At 40.5% G+C, this 25175-nt stretch overlaps 2 protein-coding genes, 3 long non-coding RNA genes and 3 pseudogenes across 9 annotated transcripts; 4 read left to right on the forward strand and 4 right to left on the reverse strand.

The window, feature by feature from the left end:
• Positions 1 to 2276: 2276 nt before the first annotated feature.
• Positions 2277 to 3246, reverse strand: LOC123474001. The gene is made up of 3 exons (XM_045175780.1): positions 3184 to 3246; positions 2975 to 3118; positions 2277 to 2908 (listed from the first exon to the last, which is right to left on the reverse strand). The coding sequence occupies exons 1-3, from the start codon at positions 3233 to 3235 to the stop codon at positions 2469 to 2471; spliced, it is 636 nt and encodes a 211-aa protein (XP_045031715.1). The 5' UTR covers positions 3236 to 3246; the 3' UTR covers positions 2277 to 2468.
• Positions 3247 to 3825: 579 nt separating this feature from the next.
• On the reverse strand, positions 3826 to 5598 carry LOC123474002. The gene is made up of 4 exons (XR_006648616.1): positions 5059 to 5598; positions 4768 to 4906; positions 4073 to 4698; positions 3826 to 4012 (listed from the first exon to the last, which is right to left on the reverse strand). It is a non-coding gene; the product is annotated as an uncharacterized LOC123474002 (long non-coding RNA).
• A 526-nt stretch (positions 5599 to 6124) lies between these two features.
• On the forward strand, positions 6125 to 6888 carry LOC123474173 (annotated as a pseudogene).
• A 373-nt stretch (positions 6889 to 7261) lies between these two features.
• Positions 7262 to 8653, forward strand: LOC116932746. 2 transcript variants are annotated; one of them, XR_004399692.2, is made up of 6 exons: positions 7262 to 7386; positions 7469 to 7535; positions 7602 to 7681; positions 7744 to 7796; positions 7866 to 7943; positions 8006 to 8653. It is a non-coding gene; the product is annotated as an uncharacterized LOC116932746 (long non-coding RNA). The 2 variants fall into 2 exon arrangements; XR_004399690.2 differs by having other exon boundaries at positions 7607 to 7681.
• Positions 8654 to 9503: 850 nt separating this feature from the next.
• LOC123474286 lies at positions 9504 to 13330 on the reverse strand (annotated as a pseudogene).
• A 571-nt stretch (positions 13331 to 13901) lies between these two features.
• Positions 13902 to 15130, forward strand: LOC123474287. 2 transcript variants are annotated; one of them, XR_006648896.1, is made up of 2 exons: positions 13902 to 14661; positions 14820 to 15130. It is a non-coding gene; the product is annotated as an uncharacterized LOC123474287 (long non-coding RNA). The 2 variants fall into 2 exon arrangements; XR_006648895.1 differs by having other exon boundaries at positions 13902 to 14653.
• Positions 15131 to 21727: 6597 nt separating this feature from the next.
• On the reverse strand, positions 21728 to 23248 carry LOC123474174 (annotated as a pseudogene).
• A 68-nt stretch (positions 23249 to 23316) lies between these two features.
• On the forward strand, positions 23317 to 24689 carry LOC123474274 (dolichyl pyrophosphate Man9GlcNAc2 alpha-1,3-glucosyltransferase-like). Of its 3 annotated transcripts, none has more exons than XR_006648889.1 (3): positions 23317 to 23524; positions 23584 to 24515; positions 24582 to 24689. XR_006648889.1 is itself a non-coding variant. In XM_045176226.1 (3 exons), the coding sequence occupies exons 1-3, from the start codon at positions 23358 to 23360 to the stop codon at positions 24270 to 24272; spliced, it is 786 nt and encodes a 261-aa protein (XP_045032161.1). In that variant the 5' UTR covers positions 23317 to 23357; the 3' UTR covers positions 24273 to 24361. The 3 variants fall into 3 exon arrangements, 2 of the variants coding, with proteins under 2 accessions (XP_045032161.1, XP_045032160.1); XM_045176226.1 differs by lacking the exon at positions 24582 to 24689 and having other exon boundaries at positions 23584 to 24156; positions 24227 to 24361; XM_045176225.1 differs by having other exon boundaries at positions 23584 to 24689.
• The last annotated feature ends 486 nt before the right edge of the window (positions 24690 to 25175 follow it).

Raw genomic sequence — 25175 nt, forward strand, 5'->3', positions numbered from 1 at the left:
AGGTATAACACAAATACGATGTTTCATTGTGTAACTTAATAAAAACCAAACAAAAGTTACTTTACAGTGAAGTTTAAAAAAAAATGGCACAGAAAGTTGTTTATTTTCATTAACGTCGTCTACAAATTGATCAGAAATTAGGCTCCGCCCATGAAAAATGGGTGAGAGCCCGTTTTGAAATGGGAGGAGCTTATTCGAACTTTTAACTAAAAATAGGCCTACACACATTTCGGTTGATTTAAAAAAATAATAAAAATTACCATGAGAATCAGCGTGAAAAACTGATTCTAACAAAGTATGTTTAAAACAAATCGAAATTTCATGCAAAGACCCTATTGGGAAACCAAGGGCTTAGTCAGCAGCAATTGCAACCAAAACAGAAAGTTAAGCGTAGAAGGAGCGACCTTAACAAAATGAAAACAAGAAAGTGTAATAAGGTAAGTCCATGTTTTATCAATGTTATTTACTTTTATTTATTTTGGGTTATTTTGTAGTGTCAACAGAAGGGGCACTACCAAAGGGACTGCCCATATTAGATGATCCTTTGCGGGTTTTTTTTTTTGTTTTATCTTTTTTAAACTTTGAAATTGTTTGGTTTTTTAAATTTTAATAAATAACAAAGTTTGTCGAAATTGGTGTTTATATATTTTATTTCACATTGAGGAGTTTTTTTTTTTGCATCTTTGTTGGTCTTTATTAGAGGCCAGCATCCTTTCCACATAACGTACACGAGTTAAAATGGCAAGCATAAACGATAATTTGATAGTGGTAGACAAAATAAAAGTCTAATACCATGCACGCAACTCAAAATTTCGCTCCTGTGTCCTCTATCTTGAATTTTTTCATGAACTGCATCCAGCATATCCTTAATATTAAGTGGTATGATATTGTGAGCTCGATGTGCTTCCCCCTGCAAAGTAAGGGAAACGAAATAGTGTGACAAATAGAAACATAGTTGCCATACCTAATAATTAAAAAAAATACAGGAGAATACTCTTAAATTGAAATATAAAAATGTTTCCCAATTTTTTAAAAGCCCTAGCATAGACAATACCAGAGTAATAGAGACTATGGTGACGTCGCCCTGTGGAAATTCTCCATAAGGCTAAGTCCTAGGTTTTTCCAGATTTTTTCAATTGTTTGGCCAGAGGCGGTTCAATTGTTTGGCGGACGTTACACCCTTAAACGCAGCGCCGCCACGCGTTGCCTTCAGTCAACATAAGCAAAAATATCATTCTTCATTCCTTTCACGATTTCCACCCCATGGCTGGTAAAATTCAAGGGAATGTCTCTTTCAAATCCGTTGAAATGTAAATCAAAAAGTTGCTTCTTTTGTGGTGTCAATTATCAGGATGAAAACAAAAGAATTGGTATTTTTGGTGTACCAAAGAAAAAGTTTTCTATTTGGCAATTAATCATTCCAGAGCTGAAGAAAACATCGTACCTGTGTGAAAAGCATTTTGATCAGTCAGATGTTTTAAAAGGATTTACAGATGGCACAGTGTATCATCCCTATGAAAGATGGAGATTAAGTAGGGGAGACCGTTCCCACTTTGGACACTGTCCCATGTTAGACAGTGTCCTAAAAAATAGATAAAATGGTATTACATTTTTTTAACTTTTACCGTGTGTTTGTATGTATTGTCCGCGCATGTTGTAAAAATTTTAATCCGTTATGTCAACTAGTTCGCTGTTAATTTATTTTTTTAAAAAACATGGCAAAAATTTGCAAATTTTTTTTCTCGTTTTGCTTCATTTATTTCTATTCTTGTATATTTTTTTACTTTTCCCTATTGTCAATAACTAGCTCATCTATTATAGAATAAAGTCTGAAAAGGAAAAAATTTTACTTGTTTAACTTTCCTAGGAGCATCAGTTTTCCCAAATCTGTTTTTTGGGGGCCATATTGTACAGAAAACAGGGGTGAGTTTATACAAAAAGTGGGCGTGTTGTGGGAGTGTCCAATTCGTAGCGCGAAAATTTGAGTTTGTCTTCGCGTTGAATACAATTTGAAAGAGGGGACGCGCTAAACAACTAAAGGATTACTTAGCGTTTGACTGATATTTGTTTATATTCATTTAATATAACAATTTTGTGTTTTTCACCGAAAATGTATTGACTTGAATATTTAATGCGGTATTATGTAACACAAACAGTTTTCACATTTTATTTTTTGATGAACTGAGAACGCTGAGCAACAAGAGGAACAAGTATCAACTAAATTATCAAATTTTCTTTGTTTTTTTCATTTACTTTAACCACGAACAGGATGGACCAATACTGTAAAAAAGTAACGGCTTTCTTACAATCATTAATCAATTTATCACATTTTCTTTGTTTTCTTCAATTTAAGAACATTTGTGAATATTTATGAGCATAAAGATAAGAAATGGAAGGCATGATAGATGGCTTGAACAGATTATGTGGGAGAGGCATATGAATTGATTTGAAGACAGAACCATAAACTTTTACAAATCCGTAATTGTCCTTCGCTGAACAAGTCGGCCAGCTCTAGTTCTGTGTTGGTTGATGTTGATTGGCAGTACGTATTCCTCACCACTATCATTCGATACATTGTTTTCCTTTTCACGTGTTTCACTTTTCTTCCGTTTTCTGACTGATGCTGATGGCTTCATAATATTCCGAGGTAGCAACTTTTTCCTTTCTCTTTCTTCCTTTTTTTTTTCTTTTTCCTCCTTCCTTCTTTGGTCTTCTTCGATTTTGTCTTTTTCTGGAGTATCCGTTATGATTCTAGTACTCCCTAAACGATTGCTGGATCTTTTCCGTGGAGCAAGTGGAGTCATTTGGCACACTTGGGTGAGCGGTCTAATCTTCTCCAGAGGAACATGTGGTGAATCGTCGGTTGCATTGGTTTCTGTAAAGGACCCTGGTAAAGAACCATCGACCTCTATGAATTAAAAAAATAAAAGAATGAGTAAATTTTGAAATGTTATCATTTCTACATTCATCTTACCAAAACAATTGGTATGAATAGATGAGGTTCCATGTGTAGTAAGTGGTGTCGTTTGCGTCAGTTGATTGAGCGATCTTGTATTCTCCAGAGTAAAATGTGATGAATCGGTTTGTGTAGAGGACCCTGGTAAAGAACAACCAACCTCTAAGAAGAAAAAATAGCAACAATGAGTAAAGTATAAAATGTTTTCATTTTTACGATCATCTTACCAAAACCATTGTTATGAATAGAGGAAGTTCCATGTGGAGCAGATGGTGTCATTTGGCACAATTGATTGAGTGGTATTACATTCTCCTGTGGAATTTGTGATGAATCATTTGTAGAATCATTAAGTGACGAGGACGTATCTGCTTCTGGAGCTTTTGCAAAAACATGAACGTGATAAATTATAACACCATAAAACTACAGAGTAAATAATTAGCTTTACCTGGCCTCTCCGTAACAAAGGATGGCAAATATCTCCACTCAGGGATCGCGAATCGATTAAAGGGGAAAATTCCACTTGCTTTAAATCCAGAAATAATATTGATTTGGGTGAAAGTTGATTGAAACGGCCCATTTGAAAGTTGTGCAATATTTGTAATTGCTATCCTTTCTCCAGGATGGGTATGAAGCCAGTCGTTCTGATTTTTTCCAAAAGCTTTTTTAAATGGCCCAAATACACTTATGTCACACGGCTGTAATACGTGGGAACAGTGGGGCGGGAAAGTTAGTATGACGATACCATTTTCTTTTGCAAAAGATACCGCCTGGTAATCTAAGTGACTTGAATGGTTGTCTAACAAAAGCAACACTGGGTTTTTGTGGATGATTTTACGTAGCCATGGAAATGCTGAAGAGCTTTGAAAAATTTGGACCAGTCATCCACCCAGAATCGTGTGCGAGTCCAATGCATCCTAGTGGTCCACTTTCATACATAGGGGGCAATAATTTTTTCCTAGGGAACACGAAAACTGGTGGTACGGTAGTACCGGAAGCACTGATAAAAGCCAGCATGGTAACGTTTGTCCCCCTTTCAGCAGACACAGTTTGCTGAACCTGAAAAGAAAAATTAATAAACATATGATAATTCCACTTACAATATTTAATTAAAATTACCTGTTTAGTTCCTTTACATGCGATCACTTTGGGAGGCTGCACAACAGTTGGCGTGTTTGTTTCGTCTCCATTCCATATTTGATGAGGCTTGAACTTATGTTTTTAAATAAAAAGTCCAACTTGTCATAAAAATTTTCTACAACCGGCTTATTGAACCCAGCTGCTCTAGCTTGGCTAGTTTGTTCTGGCTTTCTTATTGACAAAGTAGGGTTGCGTTTAAGAAAAAAAGAAAGCCAATCTTGTGAAGCTTTTTCATGCTTTGACCAATTCTGTGGCGTCGATATACGATTTGCAGTAGCAAATGAATAGGCAATAACACGTGTTTCGTTTGGCGAAAGGCCATGGTTAATCAGTGTACATTTCTTCAAGTATTCTGCCAATTCAGCTTCGTACTTTGCTGGGATAATTTGAGTTGAGTGTTCACTGCGTTTCACTTTTTGGGGGGGAAGTAGTCCACAGGAAGCAAATCTTTTACTGTAGTACGCTAAACTTGAATGACAAAGATTGAACTTCTCTGCGGCTTTTCTAATAGATGATTTGCCTGACAGAACCTCCCCAATTGCCATACGTAACAAGTCTTCAGATGGAGGGGGTTTGGTTCTTTTTCTGACATAATTTCTCGGCATCTAATTATGATAATAGACATGTAGTATTTTTAAAATTAATGGGAGATATAAACTGTTCGAATAACCTACTTTGAAACTTAAATTGTACGAGGACAATCACTAAACTCCTCATCAAACATGGGTGGCATATTGCAAACAAAGAATTCTGCAGTGGTTACGTCGAAATATCTTCCAGTTAACGAATCTGCAATCCAGAATGTGTAAGAATCTGAAACAATAAAGATTTCGGTAGCTAAATATCAAGCATTCAACTCACGTGGTAATATAAACCATTAATTTACATTCCTACTTCATGAAACAGAAGCTCCAATTTCATAACAAAATAGACACTATTGTTATACAAACTAAAAAAGAAAATACCGGTAGATACGTCGATTGTGACAAAGAAAATTTCACCATTAATCAAATTTAAACTTTGACTTTCAGTAGCTGAGGAAGCCATGACATCTGACACACAATCAATCAACGGGGGATCCATCTAGAATCGATTCTAAAGAACAATTAACAAATTATCGATATAATTTAGCTCCACCTCCTCTTCTACATTCACTATCTAAATCTTATACGATAAGAAAAATTTTTACTTCAAATGTTTTCTTTAATAAACTTTACCGAAAATTGTCATAAAATAAAAAGCTATCAACACAAATTTTCCCGAAATTTAAAAAAGGATACTTTTACATTTTTCGACCACATCTAAAGTGGGACACACCTCTGTCCAAAGTCACCCCAGTAGAGACCAAAACACCCAAAAAATTGTAATCCCTATAACTTCAACAAAAATCACTGTATGGATACCAAAAAAAAACAGGGAGTGGATAGATACAAGAACAATCATCTGTCAAAAAATAAATAGAATATCACTAAGGGTATGGGAGAAAATAGGGAAAAACCGAACCTGTACAAATTGGGAACGGTCTCCCCTATTTCTGCCTTTCCTAAACATTTCTTGGGTATAATCAATATTATTGTGCTGTAAAACTTGTAGTAAGTTCTAACGTTACTTGAAACAGGTATAAATGAAGCTTCTTCCAAAGCAGTCAAACGTACTCCTCTGAAACAACTGTTTTCAGTCAACACACAACAGAAGAAACGTGATGGCATACAAGCAAAAATTTCTAGTGTTCATTCTACGTCCAACAATCACCAAAACCTACCATTCACCTCTGGGTAATGGAGCAAACAGACACAAATCATTAAGAAGAACTGTTGGTACCGAGAATACACCACCTAACCAACATAACAAAAAATTGAAACTTATTAGTAAGTTGTTATATATTTCAATCAGTTTTTAGTAACTAAATTTGTATTTTTCAAATTAAATGTCATTGCAGGCCACCAAGCACCTAGTCGTGTTTCTAAAAGCAATACTCCATTTCAATCGGTTGCTTTACCCACCCTACAACATCCAAAAACAGAAATCATTGGTGGTAGTGAGCTAATGGAGACCGATGAGCCTTTTAATTTGCCAATTGATACTGTAACCACAGTAGAAGAAGGCACTGTCAGTTGTGATACTACTACTACATCTAAATCGGTTGATTCACCCACCCTACAACATCCAGAAACAGAAATCATTGGTGGCATTGATCTGATGGAGACTGGTGAGCCTTTTAAGTTTCTCATTGAGACTGAAACCACACGAGACACTGCTAGTTGTAATAGGCCTACTACTACTCCATTTCAATTGGTTGCTTCACCGCCACAACAAGATCCAGAAACAGAAATAATTACCTACAAAACAACAAACCTTCAAGCTGTCCAAGGTATACATATTTTTTTGGTATTCTTAAAAAATTGTTGTTTAATGCCTGTTTTAATTTTCCATAGCATTATTCGTTAGTCTTCCTGTTCCTCATTCCAATGAATTGTTGTCTCTACCACCAGAAGCCACAGAAACTACTCACAGCTCAGATGTAACTACAGCAAATGAAACTACGGATGCAGAAATAGTTGTTGCCCCAACTGTCAGGGGGGAAAAGCCAAAAAGAGTTTATCGAATAAAGGCACCAACTTACTGCAAATGCCATAAAGAAATATACATCTGTGATTTCGAAACATACATCTGTGTCTAGTGATCGAACGCAAATGAAAACTAACAAAAAATTGTCAAGAATCCCAAAAAGTGCTGAAATTCAATGTGAAAAAGTCAAAGAAAAAGAAACAGCAAATACAACGGATAAAACTTAAAGTTTGATATTTATTTCATTTCATGAAATAGGGAAAAATATTTATAAATCATCAACTATTTGCATTATGGTATAATTTGTAGCATAATTTAAGTGTAACTTTACATTTGAGATTTGTTGCTTTACAGACAGCATGTTGTAATCTTATTTCACGGACTCGCGGGGAAATTTCAGTTTAGTTCTTGGAAAAATCCGCAAGGTGTCACCCTTTTTAAAGGCGTCGGCTCAGACATAGCCTTATGGAGACTTTCCACAGGGCGACGTCACCATAGTCTCTATTACTCTGACAATACTCTAGTATTTCTACATGAAAAACATATAAGTGATGTAATAAAATTTCCTGGCAACGCCGCCAAACGTCTGTGGGTCTTTCTCCAGCTTTTCTGTTTGCAGAGTTGGTAGCTATTTTAAGACGCGTCGTTTTTCTCTCCCTGGTTTAGTTATTACTTGAAGTCAACTTATACTGCGTATGAAAATGGAAATTGGAGTCTAAAATTTCGTAAGTATGAAATTTAATTCTGTCAGATGTATTTACATTGCAACATGTTCGACTGCTAAACGTTTATTGTTATGCGTTTCAGTTGAAGTGTAGTTCATTCAGTGTGAACACTTGCGTTTGCCAGTCTTTTCCCATTTCACACGGTGTGGGTACGATACATTTTAGCATGACTGGCAATAATTTGGCTAGTTTCTTGAACTGTCTTTGTCCACAAGCTTAGGTGAGGCCCAAGTCAACCTAAAAGAACAAGCGAACAGACGTGTGACCAGTTGACCAACACCAGTTGCTGTTTCAGGTAAAAGATTAACGTATGATCACTCATTATAAATGGCAAAACTAATTGCAGTTTTTTATTAGACGATGGGGTGTGTGATGCAGGTTCAAGTGTAGGGAACCGGTGGTGTGGGCTGGTAAGTACACTTTTAATTAACGGCTGCTAAGTACACTTTTAACCAAACTTTCATTGTGCACAAGCTTAGGCAAGGCCCAAGTAAACCCCAAAAAACAAGTGAATAACAGACGTGTGACAAGCTGACCAACACCAGTTGCTGTTTCAGGTGAAAGATTAACGTATGATCATCTTTTGTTAATGGTAAAACTAATAGCAGTGCTTTATTAGACGATGGGGTGTATGATGTACGTTTAACTGTACGGGACCGGTGGTGTGGGTTGGTAATTACACTTTTAACCCAACTTCTAGTAGTAAAGAATGAGTGATTCGCGTTCTGGCCCAGCAACATGTAAGCTGTTGTAAGGCCTAGAAGTGCGTTCATCTGGCCTTTAGTTAGTTGCAATGGAAGTGATTCGCGTTCTGGCCCAGCAACATATAAGCTGTTGTAAGGCCTAGAAGTGCGTTCATCTGGTGTTTAGTTAGTTACGCTAGAAGTGATTCGCGTTCTGGTCCAGCAACATGTAAGTTGTTGTAAGGCCTAGAAGTGCGTTCATCCATGCCCATTGAATCTTTACTTATTAATCAGCTTAAAAGTTTAATGTAAAAGTAAGTAATGCCTTGTTTTTCATTTACTTGTGATGCCGAGTTATTCTTCAAGTGGAAGTTGGTGCTTCACCTGCAAGTCGAAGATAGTGCTGGAGGTGGTGCGGGCGCTGGAGCTGGAGGTTGAGCTGGCGCTGGAGCTGGTGCGGGGGCTGGACCTGGAGCTGGCAGTATTTGATGAGCGAACTATATGACAGTATAATTTGTTTTGCATCCGTCATTGTAGTGTTTTGTATTCTGCCTTGTACACTAGCCCATCATTCACCTTTTCAATCGTTTCGATTTTTTGGTGTGAAGTTTGCGCGTTTATGGTTTTCCCCCTTGGCAGTGTATTTTGTGGACATAATTGCTTTGTTCATAGTTGAGCGCCACGGGGAACTGCCCCCCGTGGACCTGCCTAAACCCCTTCCTTGGTCCGTAAGCCGAGGCGAGAGTTACTACCTCTTGTAATGGACGGTGGTACATAAAGGCGTATTATTTGCAGGGGGGAAAGTGTGTATTAAGTGCGCTTCGAGATATCAGAAGAAGGTGGTACAAACGGTGAAGGAAAGACTAATGGGGTATACGAAAGAGCGCAGCATAACAATATTCATAACAATATTAACTAAAATGATTGCTTGAGTTTTTGTTTTCTTTTTCTTTTTCTCGTAGAAGCCGACTTTGAATAAAATGTAAAACAAAACAAAAACTCAATCAATCATTTAACTTAAATTCAAACTGGCAAACCAAAACTTCTAACACCTAGTCCGAATATTTAAGCATTTCCCTAAAATAGAAATTTCAGGTTGAAGCTAGGAAATTAGCTTTAATGGTATGTATAAAAGCAAGCTGAAAAGAATTTCGCTACACTATTATGCTATTTAATTAAATAGGGTAAACAGCACAAGTGAGATTTAAAGATGCCCAATAAATTCTCTATGCCAATGGGCTAACGTAATGAAAGAAGGCAATGTTCTGTACTACGTATCAGAAGATATAATGTCATAAACAGATTCACAAATATTTATGATATAACTCTAGAATATTAAACTGTAAATTAATGTTCAGAAATAGAAAGCTGTTCAAGTAATATTGAAATTGCCTTCACCCGCCTTATTTAATCAAGAATAGAAACAATAATGGATTAGGTAACGATATACATTTGTATTCAAGATTTCATTGAAGAACCCCATTCGTATGGAGCGGCGACTAGTGAATGCATAAATATATATCAAGGAAATACTGAATTGGGAACGAGGACCGCCAATGATAAAACAAAATCTAATTGACACTTCATCGAGCTAGATGGACAACACAATTTTAACGATTAATAGTACTTTGGTGGCTCAGTGTAGTAGGATGGGGTTGCATATGTTGTGTAGTAGGCTGGAGCCTCGGTGTAGTAACTGGGAGCAGAGTAAGTGGTAGTGTAGTACTCTGGCGCTTTTGTGGTGTAGTATTTGGGGGCTTCAGTTTGGTAGTAACTTGGAGCTGTGTAGTACTCGGGAGCCTTGGTGGTGTAGTACTCGGGAGCCTTGGTGGTGTAGTACTCGGGAGCCTTGGTGGTGTAGTACTCGGGAGCCTTGGTTGTGTAGTACTCGGGAGCCTTGGTGGTGTAGTACTCGGGAGCGGAGTAAGTCGTAGTGTAATAGACGGGAGATTCGGTGTAGTAGCTTGGGGTAGCATAAGAAGGCGCGTAGTATTCAGGCGCCTTAGTGGTGTAGTACTTCGGAGCCTCGTTCTGGTAGTAAGTTGGAGACGAATATTTAGGAGCCTCAGTGTAGTAAACTGGAGCAGCATAAGTAGAAGGGTAGTATTCGGCCTTTTCCATAGCGTAGTACTCGGGGACCTTAGTGGTATAATAAGAAGTGGCAGTGTAGTATTGTGGTGCATCGGTGTAGTAACTTGGTTTGGCATATGTAGCAGAGTAAACCGGGGCTTCAGTGTAGTAGCTTGGTGCCGAGTAGTATTTTGCAGCTTCAGGGTAATAAGCTGTGGTGGAATAGGTTGTTGTTGTGTAGTAGCTGGGCTCGGTGTAGTAAAACGGGGTGGAGTCATACTGAGGGGCCTCTGTGTAATAAGTGGGCTCACTGTAGTAAGACCGAGCGGCTTCAGTGTAGTAAGTCGGAGCTACGTAGTACTTGGTTGCTTCTGCTTCGGTGTAGTAGGCAGCGGTAGTAGTAGTATAGCTGGAGACAGCATAGTACTTGGGGGCTTCGGTGTAGTAACTTGGTGCAGCGTAAGCCGTTGTGTAGTACTCCGGCGCCTTAGTGGTGTAGTATTTCGGAGCCTCAGTGTAGTAGCTTGGAGCTGAGTAGGACTTGGGAGCTTCAGTGTAGTAGGTCGGAGCAGCATATGTAGTGGTGTAGTAGGATGCTGTGGTGTAGTATTCTGGCGCTTTGGTCGTGTAGTAGCTAGGTGACTCGGTGTAGTAGCTAGGAGTAGCATATGTTGTTGTATAATACTCGGCCTTCTTCGTTGTGTAGGACTCGGGAGCCTTGGTGGTGTAGTAGCTGGGGGCTGCATACGTCGTTGTGTAGTAAGGCGCCGGAGTGGTGTAGTACCCAGAAGACGATTCCATCGGTCCCCCCCAGGCCTTTCCAGCCATCAAGGTAACGACAGCCAACAGCAGCATCGCGCCGTAGTTAGCTGAAACAAGACAATACATAATACGTTATCTCCTGAATCCACCTGGATGTAATAATAAGATGCACACAAGTTCATTTCGATTGATTAAAATCCAAATGAATCCCAATTTCAATTCCTACGATTAAATAGTTAAATAAAACGACAAATTACTCATCATTTTAGAGTTATAGTAAAACACGATGTGAAGTACAACTGATGGTAGATGTCGTGTTGCTGTCCAAGTTGCTTACTACACTGAATTGATACATTTCTGTCCTCTCATTTTATATGACTGCAAAGTCAACCCTGTTTCAATCCATTGGCCCTGCGGTTACGACACATGCACCTTACGGGTAGTGACGTAACAGCCAATATTCTTACCCCACCCTTTTGGTTTGGCGCTTTTGTTGTGTAGGAGCACGTTTGAAAGGGCGAACATTGCTGATTCAATGTCAAACAACAATCCTTAACGTGAATATCAATTTCTCTTTAAAACAATATGCACAAGAGAATTTTAATTGTAAAACTCTTATTCTAATTGTAAAACTAGTTAAACTGTCTATTAATTAACCCCGATGTATCCGCTAACTGATTAATTCCAATGATTTGGCTGACGACATCGAGACAAAGAAAACACAGAAAGATGTGATTTGTGCTGTAACGAATGATTCAATCTATTCCTTTTCCTAGTCGGTAATTGCAAGAAAAAAGTCCTTTATTCATTGTCAAATATGAATCGTCGAAAGTTGCTAAATATTAAAATTCGCGTGCAGTAGAGCAAGGAAAGAGATGTGGAAGTGGATCTCATTGAACCCAATCTTACACCTATATGTATCCAAGACGTAAACCAACGATCAAATATCCTTTGTGGGGCATACGTCGTGATAACTGAGCAGGTTGCAGTCATGAACAGATATTTAGTTAACTAGTACGTACGTACGGTACGTATACGAATACGTTTACTATCACATGTGGGACTATGTTGATGGACATTTTTCTTTACGTAATTTCACTTTAAAAACTCAAATGTCATTATAATTAAAGGCTTTTACTATTGTTAACGTATAATTAAGAAATAAGGTAATAACGGAGTTCTTTAATCCTCATTAGTCTGCCATTAAGAATTAACATAGGGTCTACTGTACGTCAAGGTGTAAGCGTCCTTCATATAGGCCTATCGTGAAACAAACTCGATTCACCATACCACGCTTGTTTTGCACACAATTTTTATAAAGAGAAAGAAATTAAATGCGAAGGGTTAACGAGGACATTTTTGTATGAAACATCTCATTTGACATTAATGTTATACTTCAAGAACGACTGTGATGAACCAATAAATATGGGAGATGAAATGTTCAGCGCTTTAAAAAACCTTGGCCTCTAATAGTATTTAGGAGCTGCTTCAGTGTAGTAGCTTGGGGCAGAGTAGTACTTTGGAGCCTCAGTGTAATAGCTGGGAGCCGAATAAGTGGTGGTGTAGTATTCGGGCGCCTTTGTGGTGTAGTATTCAGGTGCTTTGGTGGTGTAGTACTGTGCCTCAGTCTGGTAGTAGGTCGGAGCCGGATAGTACTTGGGAGCCTCAGTGTAGTAAACAGGAGCAGCGTAAGTGGTGGTGTAGTATTCAGCTTTCTTGTTATAGTAATCCGGGGCTTTAGTTGTGTAGTATTCAGCAGCCTTTGTGGTGTAATATTGGGGAGCCTCAGTGTAGTAAGATGGAGCAGCATAGGTTGTAGTGTAGTAGCTTGGTTCAACGTAATACGAAGGAGCAGCAGTGGTGTAGTAACTGGGGGCAGAGTTATACTTTGGAGCCTCAGTGTAGTATGTGGGCTCCACGTAGTAAGACTGAGCAGCTTCTGTGTAGTAAGTTGGAGCAGCATAATATTTGGCTGCTTCTGTTGTGGTGTAGTAGGCAATAGTCGTGGTGGTGTAGCTGGGTGCAGCATTATATTTAGGAGCCTCAGTGTAGTAGCTTGGTGTAGCGTAAGTCGTTGTGTAATACTCCGGTGCCTTTGTTGTGTAGTAATTGGGTGCCTCGGTGTAGTAACTTGGAGGAGCGTATGTTGTGGTGTAATAAACTGGGGCCTCTGCGTAGTAACGTGGAGCCGAATAGTACTTGGGGGCTTCGGTGTAGTACGTCGGAGCAGCATAAGTAGTGGTGTAAGTAAAACCACTCCCATAAGTATGGGACGGTTTGTCACACGGAGCTCGTTTACAAAACTCATAACAGGGGTGGTCACAAACTTCATGAGGACACTCCCATTCACACTTTTTTCGCTGGCAGGCGTCGATAAACAAGGGAGTCGACGAGCAGGCACACCGAATTTGCATTACATGATCATTTGATATGAGATTACATCCTACTGTGCTTTGTTTTTCCCCCTTTTCTTGAGTTGTGACAAATCATTAATCAAAACGAACCGAAAGTTTAGTTTTTGATTAGAAAAGTATTCGAACGCTAAATGCAAAATATAACAAAACGCTTATGATATTACTTCAAGATGGAACTATAATGCAAAAAGATTTTTTTTGTTTTTTTTTTTTTTTTAGATCTCAAAAAGTTCACGGTTGAGCGCCGTAGGGAACTGCCACCTAGGCCATGCCCGTGCTCCTTTTTGGTCCGTAGACCGAAGCGGAAGTTAGTTCCTCATTGAATGGAATTATGGTACATGCTGATGGACGCAAAGTACACAAAGAAAATGAGTGTGAAAACTCAAGTAAACTGGGCAACTTCGATTTACTTCCCCAATTCTTAGCAGAAGAATGCCCCACCTGACCATTTACGTGAACCTTCGCACAGTCCTAATCGTTTCTACGTTACTACCCCGTGGGTAGATAATTTCGAAACTATCGGGACTGCAACCGGGACTCACGTCAAATTTACTTGTTTAGCGGGGGTGGCAACTCCCAAAACCGACTTTCTTCCTACTCGAGTTTCAATACTTACCTATCATACTTAAGGCTTCATCAAGTCTTTTATACTGTCTCATAGTTGATCCAAAAGAGCTACAGCTCATTATGGCGTCAGTTTGGCTTTAATGCTAAATTTCGCAAACACGCTGAACTAGATTGACAATAATAAAAAATGAACTTTATTCGTCACTTGCTGTGTTACTTATTATTAAGAATCTCAATTATGCTAAACAAATTTTGACACGCAAAAAATGCTACAATAGAAACGGAAACGGTTGCACTCACGGATCGTGACTGGAACAAGTATAGCAATCCCGCCATAAGACCTAGAAGTTACTCTTCGGTTGCCACCAGGTGGCATATGAGTAGCATATTTCTATGAAATCTTTTGATGGCTGTCTGCTGTCTGCTTAAGTGGGCATTGATGGCATGTTAATTTTTAAAAAGTTTGTACTTCAAATATAGGAACTATCTTGCTTTCGGCGGATTATTCTCAGTTGGAACTTCGAATATTGGCGCATTTGAGCGAAGACGCAGGTCTTTGTTCTGTTCTAGCCAACCCGATGGCGATGTTTTCCGCGGCATTGTATCGGTTTGGAAAAAGAAAAAGCAAGAAGAAGTCAGAGACGATGAAAGGCAAAAAGCGAAACAAATCTGCTACGGGATTGTTTACGGCATGGGATGTAAAAGTTTAGCCGAACAGTTGGAAGTCGGGGAAGAAGAGGCTCAACTCTTTGTGAACACTTTCCACGCAAGGTATCCTAGTAAGTTAATCGTGTGTGTTGTCGATTCTGGATATAGCCTAATCTTTCTAATCTGATTACATCAATGCCTTTTAGGTATACAAAGCTTTATAACAAACACAGTTAACCAGTGCCGCACGAATGGATTTGATGATGTTGATGCCTAATTTTCTTGACAGGTCAACCGATGTGGAAAAAAATTCAGGAGGAAAATGAATTGAGCTGCTGACATTGGCCTATTCTGGAATACATCAGTTTGCATCATAATCAGAAAGGTAATATTGCCTCTTTTAATTCCTTATCCAGTTGTAGCTATGACTTGAGTCTGCGTAGATAAATTTCTTAGCTTTATTTGAAATTTGAGGCTGTGATAACTTTTTGAAAACGACAAGATATTTTCTAAACTAAAGCTTCACTAGATCTACCCAAAAGCAAGCAATCTTTATTTCAACATATAGATAGCAATTACTTGTTACACCAAAAGTACCCCGCCAGGGTGTGTTCTGTTATTTCCCGCCCGAATTATTTTGGGTAGCTTTTTTCTCAGAATTTATTAATCACATCGTCATGGTTTCAACTGCGCTAGGTTGGTTTACGTTAACGATCACATCATCGCCGTGTCTGATCCTTTTCGATTGCACTATATGATGCAGCGAGTGTGGGTGTATGTCGAAAATATAAATTACGCAGAAACCTCCATAGAAGGGAAACTTGTGTGATTAGCATCACACACACACACACAAGAGAATCCAAACACATCCTTTGTTATTCAGATTATTTTCCTCTTTTTTTTTTTTTTTATGTGTAAGGACAAGAGAAGGAAAACGCTGGAACTGTGTGCTACAATCATGATTCTTCTTATATTCTCCTCCGCTGGAAAACGATACTTTATTGTGTCACGACCAAGATGCTTAACAGGCGTCGGAAACAAAAAAAAGAGGTTTGTCTTCCAACAAATGAATACAGACTTACTTGACTCCCAATTACAACTCGAAAGGTCAAGCGTTGGAATGGGATTGGCCCCCATTGCAATGCAAGACTGAATAGAGAGGTAAGAGCCCTCAGCTGATGTCACGATGTGGATCATATAGTACAGCAATATGATCTCCGTCCGGGCAGGTCTGGAGGTTACTCGATAACAAGTCAATCAAGTGCTTAGCGCAACCCTTTTTTTTTTCTTTTTTTTTTCTTTTTTCAATAACTAAAATCCAAACTGGCTAACCAAAACTTCTAACATCTGTTGGTTATCAACTAACACACTTTGAGTAAACTGTAGCAAAAGGAATCTGTGTATTACTCTCAAGAGTACCATACGCCACACCGTCTTGTCTACGTACAAGCAAGTTCTGGATTACCCCTTCTCTCCCTGTGCAGCGTTGCCGCTCTTCCCAGTTTGTTGCCTTGTTATATTCAACCATATTCAACACCTCCCCTCAAACTGAGGAAACACAGGACATGAAGACAATACAATGACATCAATACAAAGTATGCTGGAAAAGATACCGATCCTTGTGTCGGAAATCCTTATGTTCGACAATCCTGGCGACCATAAGCTTACATCATACATAATCAAAGAAGACAACAACACACAAAAAAAAACTTAACACGAAATCCAAAGGCTCGCCCTGTGTCCGCCTTTACAGAGCGCCTACATCACTAACACCAATCTTGTCACGAAGGTATTTGAAACGTGGAGCAGGCAGGGGCTTCGTGAAGGTGTCTGCTAGTTGTTCCTGGGTGCTCACATAGCTGGTGTTTATTACTCCGTTAGTTTGGGCTTCTCTGATGTACCAATATCGGATGGCGATATGCTTCATTTTCCGATGCATTTCCTGGTTGTATGCTACTTTAATTGCCCCTTGATTATCACAGAATAATGTGATGGGACCAGGTTTTCCTTGCCCGATCTCCTCCAGCAGTGACTTGATCCAAGTTCCCTCTTTGGCCGCTTCACTTCCGGCCACAAATTCCGCCTCGGTTGTAGAGGTGGCTGTGCATTCCTGCTTGCGGCTGAACCATGAGATAGGCCCACCATTTAGGAGAAAGATGCATCCTGATGTTGACTTTCTGTCGTCATGATCTCCGCCATAGTCAGCATCAGTGAATCCCAGCGCTCCTTGTTCTTTTGTTGAGGAGAAGATTATCCCATAATCTTTGGTTCCGGCAAGATAACGAATAATGCGTTTGACAGCAATCCAGTGTTGAGGCCCTGGGTTCTGATTGAACCGTGCTACTTTGCTCACAGCATAAGCAATATCAGGCCGTGTCGTGGTTGAGAGATACAGAAGAGCTCCAACTGCGCTCTGATACGGAACTTCCTTCATTTTTTCTTCTTCCTCTTTGTTTTTAGGGGACATAGCAGAACTGAGATGTAGACCCGGCTCAGCAGGAATCACATTTGGGTGACAGCTTTCCATTTTAAATCTTGCCACAAGATCGTCCACAAAATCGGGTTGGGAGAGACTCAGCGTGCGTGTGCTTCTGTCTCGTTTGATTGTGAGACCCAGGAATCGGCCTACAGGAAGAGTCCTCAGCTCGAACTTTTTCTTGAGATATGTCACAAAGTCGTCCAGTGCCTTGTTATTGGTTCCACATACAATAGCGTCATCAACGAAGAACAGGGCCGCCATCCATTCCTCCCCTTGAAGACGGAAGTAAAGACACTGATCATGCTGAGAGCGAGTGAGGCCATATGTAACTATAGCGTCATTTAGCTCCATATTCCATACTCGGGGGCCTGTTTCAGTCCGTAGATACTCTTTATCAACCGGCAGACATCAGCCTCACGGCCGTAGGCCACATAGCCTTCCGGCTGGCACATGTAGACTTCCTCCTCAAGACGTCCATAGAGGAACGCCGTCTTCACATCTAGTTGGATGACGCTAAGATCACACACGGCAACTAGAGCTAGGATAATCCGAAGAGTGGATAGTCTGACAACCGGAGCTAATGAATAAGAAACGAATATGAAACAAATTACAAATTAAAATTAATTAGCGAATAACAAACCGAATGTTTCATTATAGTCCAGTCCAGCCCGCTGAGAGCAGCCAAGGGCCACGAGCCGGGCCTTGTAGCGCTCAGCAACTCCATCATAGCCTGGCTTGAGCTCAAAAATCCACTTGCTTTTGATAGGCTTGCGTCCTGGTGGCAGTGGGACGAGTTCCCACGTCTCATTCTTATGAAGTGAGTTAAGTTCGTCTTCGACGGCAGTCTTCCAGAGAGGTCCTTGCGGTGATGAGAGGGCAGCACTCAAAGTGATGTTTAGTTTGCCATAAATTTTCTTTTCTGGCTGATCAGTCGATGTTCGATGTCCAGGTGCTGTAGCATGATATCCACGGTAGAGAAGATATTTTTCTGATGGCCTTGCAGTTCTCAGGGACCGGCGGAGGTGACCTACTGGATCAGCAACTGGCTCAAAACCATGGAAAAATTCATCCTCCGTTCTCCATTCGTTTCGTTTAAATCAGCCTCCCCTAGTCCATCTATGACGGGATCATTTGGTTGGGAAGCTCCATCATCGGCCCCCATGTTCACATCAGATTGATCCGTAGGAATCTGTTCGTCCAGCAGAGACTCAGGCATCTGTTCATCAGGTGACAATGGAAGAAGTGAGTAGTATTCCCGCTCTTGTAGCTCAGAAGAGTTTTCATGGTTGAGGTTTTCTTCAAATACAACATCTCTGCTGGTGATGATTTTTCTGGTCACCGGATCCCATATCTTGTACACTTTGGATGAATCGCCATATCCCACCATGATTCCTTCCGTAGCCTTCGGGTCAAGTTTCCTTCGTTTTTCATCCGGTATATGCGTAAAAGCTGGTGAACCAAATGTCCTCAAATGTGACACGTCCGGTTCCTTTCCATGCCAGAGTTCAAAAGGTGTTATTTTCCCAGTACTAGAAATCACCCTGTTCTGAACATAAGCTGCACATAGGACTGCCAATCCCCAGAGTTCTAGGGGAACTTTCTTCCCGTACATCTGGCTCCGTGCTGACTCGATCACCGTCCTATTTGTTCTTTCGGCAACTCCGTTCAGTTGAGGGGTATAAGGCGGAGTGACTTGATGAGTGATTCCAGCTTTGGCCAGCCAATTCTCAAAATCCTTGCTGCAATATTCACCTCCTCCATCAGAGCGAAGGATCTTTGTTTCTCGTCCAGTCTCAGCCTTCATCTTTGCATTGAACTTCATGAATGCTTCAGGGACCTCAGATTTTCGTTTCAGCAGTTGGATATCACAAAAGCTCGAGAAATCATCCTTAAATGTCACAAAAAACCTTAAAAGCAAAACAGAAAAAAAATAAACAAAATTTGTTGTGATAAAATTACACAATGATTCAAAAAACCTTGCTCCGCTTGGTGTGCATATTTGGATGGGGCCACACACATCAGAGTGGACTATATCTCCAACGTGTGTTCCTCTAGTGCGGGTAGACAAGAAAGATGTACGTGACATTTTCCCCAGGAGACATCCTCGGCAGTGGGTAGAGAGATGAAGCTTGTCATTGAAAAGGGCGAGTCCAGCGACACTCCCCAATGTTGCCATCCTTAGGACAGTCTTGTGGTTGAGGTGGCCAAAACGTTGATGCCATAAGGAGAGAGAGGCAACTTGAGCAGCAGAGAGTGCCCTTTCAACAGTATGGTGATTCTCCTTTGCTTGGATGTTGAGTTGATATAAAGTTTTCTTTCCTTCTCGCTTCCCTTCCATGATGACGACATCGTCTTGAGAGAAAGAAACAGTGTCGTCGTCAAAGACTACTTTGAGGCCTGCATCAGTCGCCGTACCAATCGAGTAAAGATTGATACCTAATCCAGGGACGTAGAGGACTCCTCTCATCTTTCCGTGCAGATGTTCACCATTCACTGTAGCAGTAAGAATAACATCTCCTTGCCCTGCTACAGTGAGACTTGATTCTCCTATACCAGAGACAGACCATTTCTCTGGTCCAGTGGGTACAAAGTTGGTCAGAAGTGCCCTATTGTCCGTCATGTGCTGAGTAGCACCTGAGTCAGCGTACCATGTTGACGGCTTTTTGACTTCGCGATCCGTCGAGGATGTATAGCTGTACCCCTTTCGTTCTTTTTGGTAGTCCTTTTCATCTCTGCTGTCGTCACGGCGATGTCTGTCTTTGTCTCTCTGGTCTCTGCTATGATCACTATCTCTTCTGTCGTTCCGATCAAAACGTTTTCTTTTTCGGTCTGCTTCGTCTTCCTCTTTTTCACGCCGGCGTTTGTATTTACGACATTGAGCTCTGACATGCGTCGTCGATTTGCACTCCCAGCATTCCTTCGTTGCGCCAGACTGTTGATGAGAAGGATGGCCTCGTTTTCCACGATCGAACTGGGCAGGTAGAGCACGTTCTCTTGATTCTTCATCATGTGGTTCAGCGCCGTTTTTATTCTTACTGAGAAATGCTGCATCAGGAGTTGATCGTTTTTCTTCATCATTTCTCATGCTCTTGTCGAGTGTAATGAGACGGGTCGTGAGCCTTTTTAGAGTCTTCTCAGCGACGGGTGTACTTTCCCAAGCAAAGCCAAAGACACGGAATTCTGCAGGTAGTGACATGAGGACTTTTGCCATTATTTGTTCGTCATCAATGGCTATGTTGAGGCTCTTCAGACGAAATGCAATTTGCTCTAGTTCTGTCAAAAAACTTGAGACACTCTGGCCTTGCCTAAAGGTGCACCCATAAAACTTGGTCCACAATAATGGTATGCTATCAGCGGCAGCTTCTTCATACTCAGATTCTAGTTTGATCCACATCTCTCTGGCTGAGTTGCAGGTCATCAGGATTCGTGATTGTTCTTCTTTAATGGCTCCGAATATGTTCTGCATTGCCCTGGTGTTTTTCTTCTCCCAATTGGTGATATCAGCTGCATTCACAATGACTTGGGCATCATTGCGTCTCTGAAGTGAGGAGAAAAAGAAAAAAAAAGAAGAAGGCTGGTTAGCTTTTTTTTTTTTTTTTTTTTTTGATGTCCATGCTCGGCCTCACATTGTCATAATGCGGAATCCCTCTCACATTGTCACAATGTGGAAAAGCACCAGCTTTCTACTCGGTTCTTCACATTCTCTCAATGCCGAATCCCTCTCACATTGTCATAATGTGGAATCCCTCTCATATCATCACGATATGGAAAAACACTAAACTGTCTTGTAGATGTTCACTCAGACCATAGCAAAGGAAAGAAAAAAAATACTGACAACATAGCCTCATGGCCTTGCTGGCCACCAATTTCCATCAACACATAACTAGCAAGAAACACAACAAAGAATAATAACTGTTTCTTACCACATCAGGTTTTTGTTCAGTCCCGTCAACAATTCCCCAGAGCTCATCACTTTGTAGTGCCAATTTCATCCCGAACTTCCATGATTCGTAGTTTCTGCCATCAAGGCACCATCCAACATGGCGGCGTCCATCCTTTTCCATCGCCGAAGATCAGTTCAATTCACTTTTCCGAACTAAAAAATATAGCTACGCGTATAGCTGGGCCCATAACCTGTTGGTTATCAACTAACACACTTTGAGTAAACTGTAGCAAAAGGAATCTGTGTATTACTCTCAAGAGTACCATACGCCACACCGTCTTGTCTACGTACAAGCAAGTTCTGGATTACCCCTTCTCTCCCTGTGCAGCGTTGCCGCTCTTCCCAGTTTGTTGCCTTGTTATATTCAACCATATTCAACAACATCTAGTCCGAATATTTGAGCATTTCCTTTTAAGGGAATTTCAGATTGAAATTAGGAAATTAACATTAGTGATGGAAATGCAAACTAAAAAATTTTACGCTACATCCTGCTACGCAATTAAAAACGGTAAAGATAAGTGGATTTTAACCTTGCCCAATTCAATGTTAATTGGCAAATGCAATCAATTGAAGCAATGTTCTATGCTACGCAACTAAATAGCTATATAAATTATACCAGACTGATGAATACCAATGATGTAAATCTCACTAATGTTCTAGTGTATAAATGCGTTCAGCAATTACAATGTTGTAGGGAAACAAATCGCTTTCATTAGCTTTATTTGATACAAAATAAAAAGAACGAGGGGATTTGTTAACGGCATTGTATCTGTATTCAACAATTCATTTGGAAACATTCGTATGGAAAACGACTAGTGAATGCATAAATGGAAATACTTATTTTGGAACGAGGACTGTAAATGATAAAATCAAATCTGAATATTCCATCATCGAGCTTGATGGCAGCGCAATTTTCACGATTAATAGTACTTGGGAGCATCAGTGTAGTAGGATGGGGTTGCATAGGTAGTTGTGTAGTAAGCTGGAGCCTCGGTGTAGTAGCCGGGAGTAGCATAGGTTGTTGAGGAGCTTCGGTGTAGTAAACCGGAGCGGCATATGTTGTAGTGTAGTACTTCGGGGCTTCTGTATAATAGCTTGGGGCAGCATATGTTGTAGTGTATTGTGGAGCCGAATATTTGGGAGCCTCAGTGTAGTAAACTGGAGCAGCGTAAGTGGTGGTGTAGTACTTGGGGGCCTCGGTGTAGTAGCTTGGGGCACCATACGTTGTGTATTCGGATGCCTTTTTTGTGTAGTATTGCGGAGCCTCAGTGTAATAAGCTGGAGCGGCGTAAGTGGTGGTGTAGTATTCAGCTTTCGTCGTATAATACTCCGGGGCTTTAGTTGTGTAGTATTCAGCAGCCTCAGTATAGTAAGATTGAGCAGCATAAGTTGTGGTGTAGTAGCTAGGTTCGACGTAGTACGAAGGAGCAGTCGTGGTGTAGTAACTTGGGGCAGCGTAGTTCTTCGGGGCTTCAGTGTAGTAGGTCGGCTCGGAGTAGTAAGATGGGGCGGCTTCAGTGTAGTAAGTTGGTGCTACGTAATAGTTGGGCGCCTCTGTAGTTGTGTAGTACGACACGGTTGTCAGTGTAGCTTGGAGCAGAGTAATATTTTGGGGCCTCGGTGTAGTAAACTGGTGAAGCGTAAGTTGTGGTGTAATACTCAGGGGCCTTTGTGGTATAGTAGGTGGGAGCCTCGGTGTAGTAGCTTGGAGTGGCATACGTTGTCGTGTAATATACTGGCGCTTCTGTGTAATAGCTCGGTGCGGAGTAGTATTTTGGTTCCTCCGTATAGTAAGTCGGAGCTGCATACGTGGTGGTGTAGTATTCAGGAGCCTTGGTGCTGTAATACTTGGGAGCCTCGGTGTAGTAAGTGGGGGCCGCATATGTTGTGGGGTAGTACTCGGGCGCCTTTGTAGTGTAATAACTGGGGGCAGCATACGTCGTGGTGTTGTACGGCGCAGCAGTGGTGTAGTACGGCGCAGCAGTAGTCGTCTGGTATGAATAACTACCGTACTCGGAAGAAGACGAATCCATCGGCACACCCATGGTCCACCCAGCCATCAGTGACACGACAGCCAGTAGCAGCATAATACCATAAAAAGCTGCTGCAATCAAACCATTGGTTTTAATAAATCAGTTACATAATTGCAGTCATCAAAACTTTCAACAATCAATCCACCTCTATATACAACATACAAATCCTTTAACTCAACAATTGCATTGTCATATTAACACACAAAAAAGGATGAGACAAGTTGAAATGTATACTTTACCCATAATTGCAGGCTGCGACTTGAAGACACTAAACTAACTCAGCTATTTTTGTTTTTTTGTTTGGTTTTTTCGTTTTGTTATTTATTTTTAGTGATTTTCGTCATAGTAGTCATAGCGTAGTAAGGATTCACTATGGAGGTCCCTTACAAGTTAGAAGTGATTGCTTTGACTACAATCATCATTAAACTGGGTGTCTCAGTTTTCCCATATTCTGGCAAAAATCAACCTCCAAAATTTGGAGATTATGAAGCTCAAAGACATTGGATGGAAATTACGGTTAACTTACCCATACAGGATTGGTAGGTTTGATGTCGAGATAGGTTGGCTGATATTATTCATAGGATATCCATCTCATCAGGTATAGAAATACAACAGACAATGATTTATTGTACTGGGGACTGGATTACCCTCCTCTCACAGCATATCAAAGCTACCTAACTGGATCGGTGGCTAAGAAAATCAACCAAGACTATGTAAAACTCCATGTGTCTCAGGGATTTGAAAACTTTGACCACCAATATTTCATGAGGATGTCCGTCCTTGTGTCTGATTGTATTTTCTTTGTCAGTGCACTTTATTTTTACATTAGAAGCTTGAAGATGAGTAATAAGTACAAATGGGTTTTCTTTGCTTTGTCCTCACACTCTGGACTCACCCTTATAGATTATGGTCATTTTCAGTACAATTGTGTTTCGTTGGGGTTGACCTTGTGGGCAATCATTTTTGTTTCTCAGGGAAAGAATGTGTTAGCAGCAATTGCCTTTTCAGCTGCCTTAAACTTTAAGCAGATGGAGTTGTATCATGCAATACTTCTATTTGCTGGCTTCTATTTGCTGGCTTCCTGTCAACCTAAAGGTTCCTCACTTCCCTCCCAACTAAAGAATTTGGTCCAGATTGGCGCTGCCACAGTGGCGACCTTTGCAATCATTTGGTATCCATTTCTTCAAATTCATGATTGGCTTTTACAGCAAGTCATCGTCAGACTCTTTATTCCTTTTCAGCGTGGAATCTTTGAAGACTATGTCGCCAATTTTTGGTGCACGCTAAATGTTGTGATCAAAATCAAACGACTATTAAACCCAACCTCAATCGCCTCGGGAACTATCACCTAGGCCATGCCCGTGCCTGAAAGAAAAGTCAGGACGTTGATTCGAACGGATTCGAATGCAACGAGCACTAAGTACGGTCACATTATTGGAGGAATGACCGTGTGCTTGGTTCGTGATTTGGAGTCACAAGTGATAGCTGCAAGCTGATATCACTCGAACCACTGCACCAACCCGACTAAGCGTATACTTACCTATCATACTTACCATACGAAATTTGCTTCATCAAGTCTTTTATACTGTCTCATAGATGATCGAAAAAAGCTGCAGCTCATTATGGCGTCAGTTTAGCTTTAATGCTAAATTTCGCAAACACGGTGAACTAGATTGACAATAATAAAAAATGAACTTTATTCGTTACTTGCTGTGTTACTTATTATTAAGAATCTCAATTATGCTAAACAAATTTTGACACGCAAAAAATGCTACAATAGAAACGGAAACGGTTGCACTCACGGATCGTGACTGGAACATGTATACCAATCCCGCCATAAGACCTAGAAGTTACTCTTCGGTTGCCACCAGGTGGCATATGAGTAGCATATTTCTATGAATATGAAATCTTTTGATGGCTGTCGTTCGGCCCGTTAAATTGGCGATTGTATGGAAGTGAAAATGACTAGCTGGTTGGTTACTACAGTCAGTATGTCGTATTGTGCACGTCATATTCGCCTTGTTTTCTGTAGATGACAGAAAACGGCAGAAACGACAAGAAGACTCATGCCTGAACAGATTCGTTCTGTTCTGTTATAATCTAGTAAATGCTTTTGTATTGTACAAATGCAATTTTAGTTTCGATCGAACTGATCACACCGGAATCTTTTCAGCCTTGTTAGATTGTGGG

Source organism: Daphnia magna, linkage group LG7 (genome assembly GCF_020631705.1).
Source record: "Daphnia magna isolate NIES linkage group LG7, ASM2063170v1.1, whole genome shotgun sequence".
NCBI lineage: Eukaryota > Metazoa > Arthropoda > Branchiopoda > Diplostraca > Daphniidae > Daphnia > Daphnia magna.

Excerpts from the sequence above, each read along its gene's own strand:
- LOC123474274 (XM_045176225.1), top strand. The coding sequence starts at position 23,358 with ATGGAGGTCCCTTACAAGTTAGAAGTGATTGCTTTGACTACAATCATC. Across the intron at positions 23,525-23,583 it reads AACTTACCCATACAGGATTG|GTATAGAAATACAACAGACA; the intron begins GTAGGTTTGATG and ends CCATCTCATCAG.
- LOC123474001 (XM_045175780.1), bottom strand. The coding sequence starts at position 3,235 with ATGACACCATCTGCTCCACATGGAACTTCCTCTATTCATAACAATGGT. Across the intron at positions 3,119-3,183 it reads TATTCATAACAATGGTTTTG|AGGTTGGTTGTTCTTTACCA; the intron begins GTAAGATGATCG and ends TTTTCTTCTTAG. Across the intron at positions 2,909-2,974 it reads TATTCATACCAATTGTTTTG|AGGTCGATGGTTCTTTACCA; the intron begins GTAAGATGAATG and ends TTTAATTCATAG.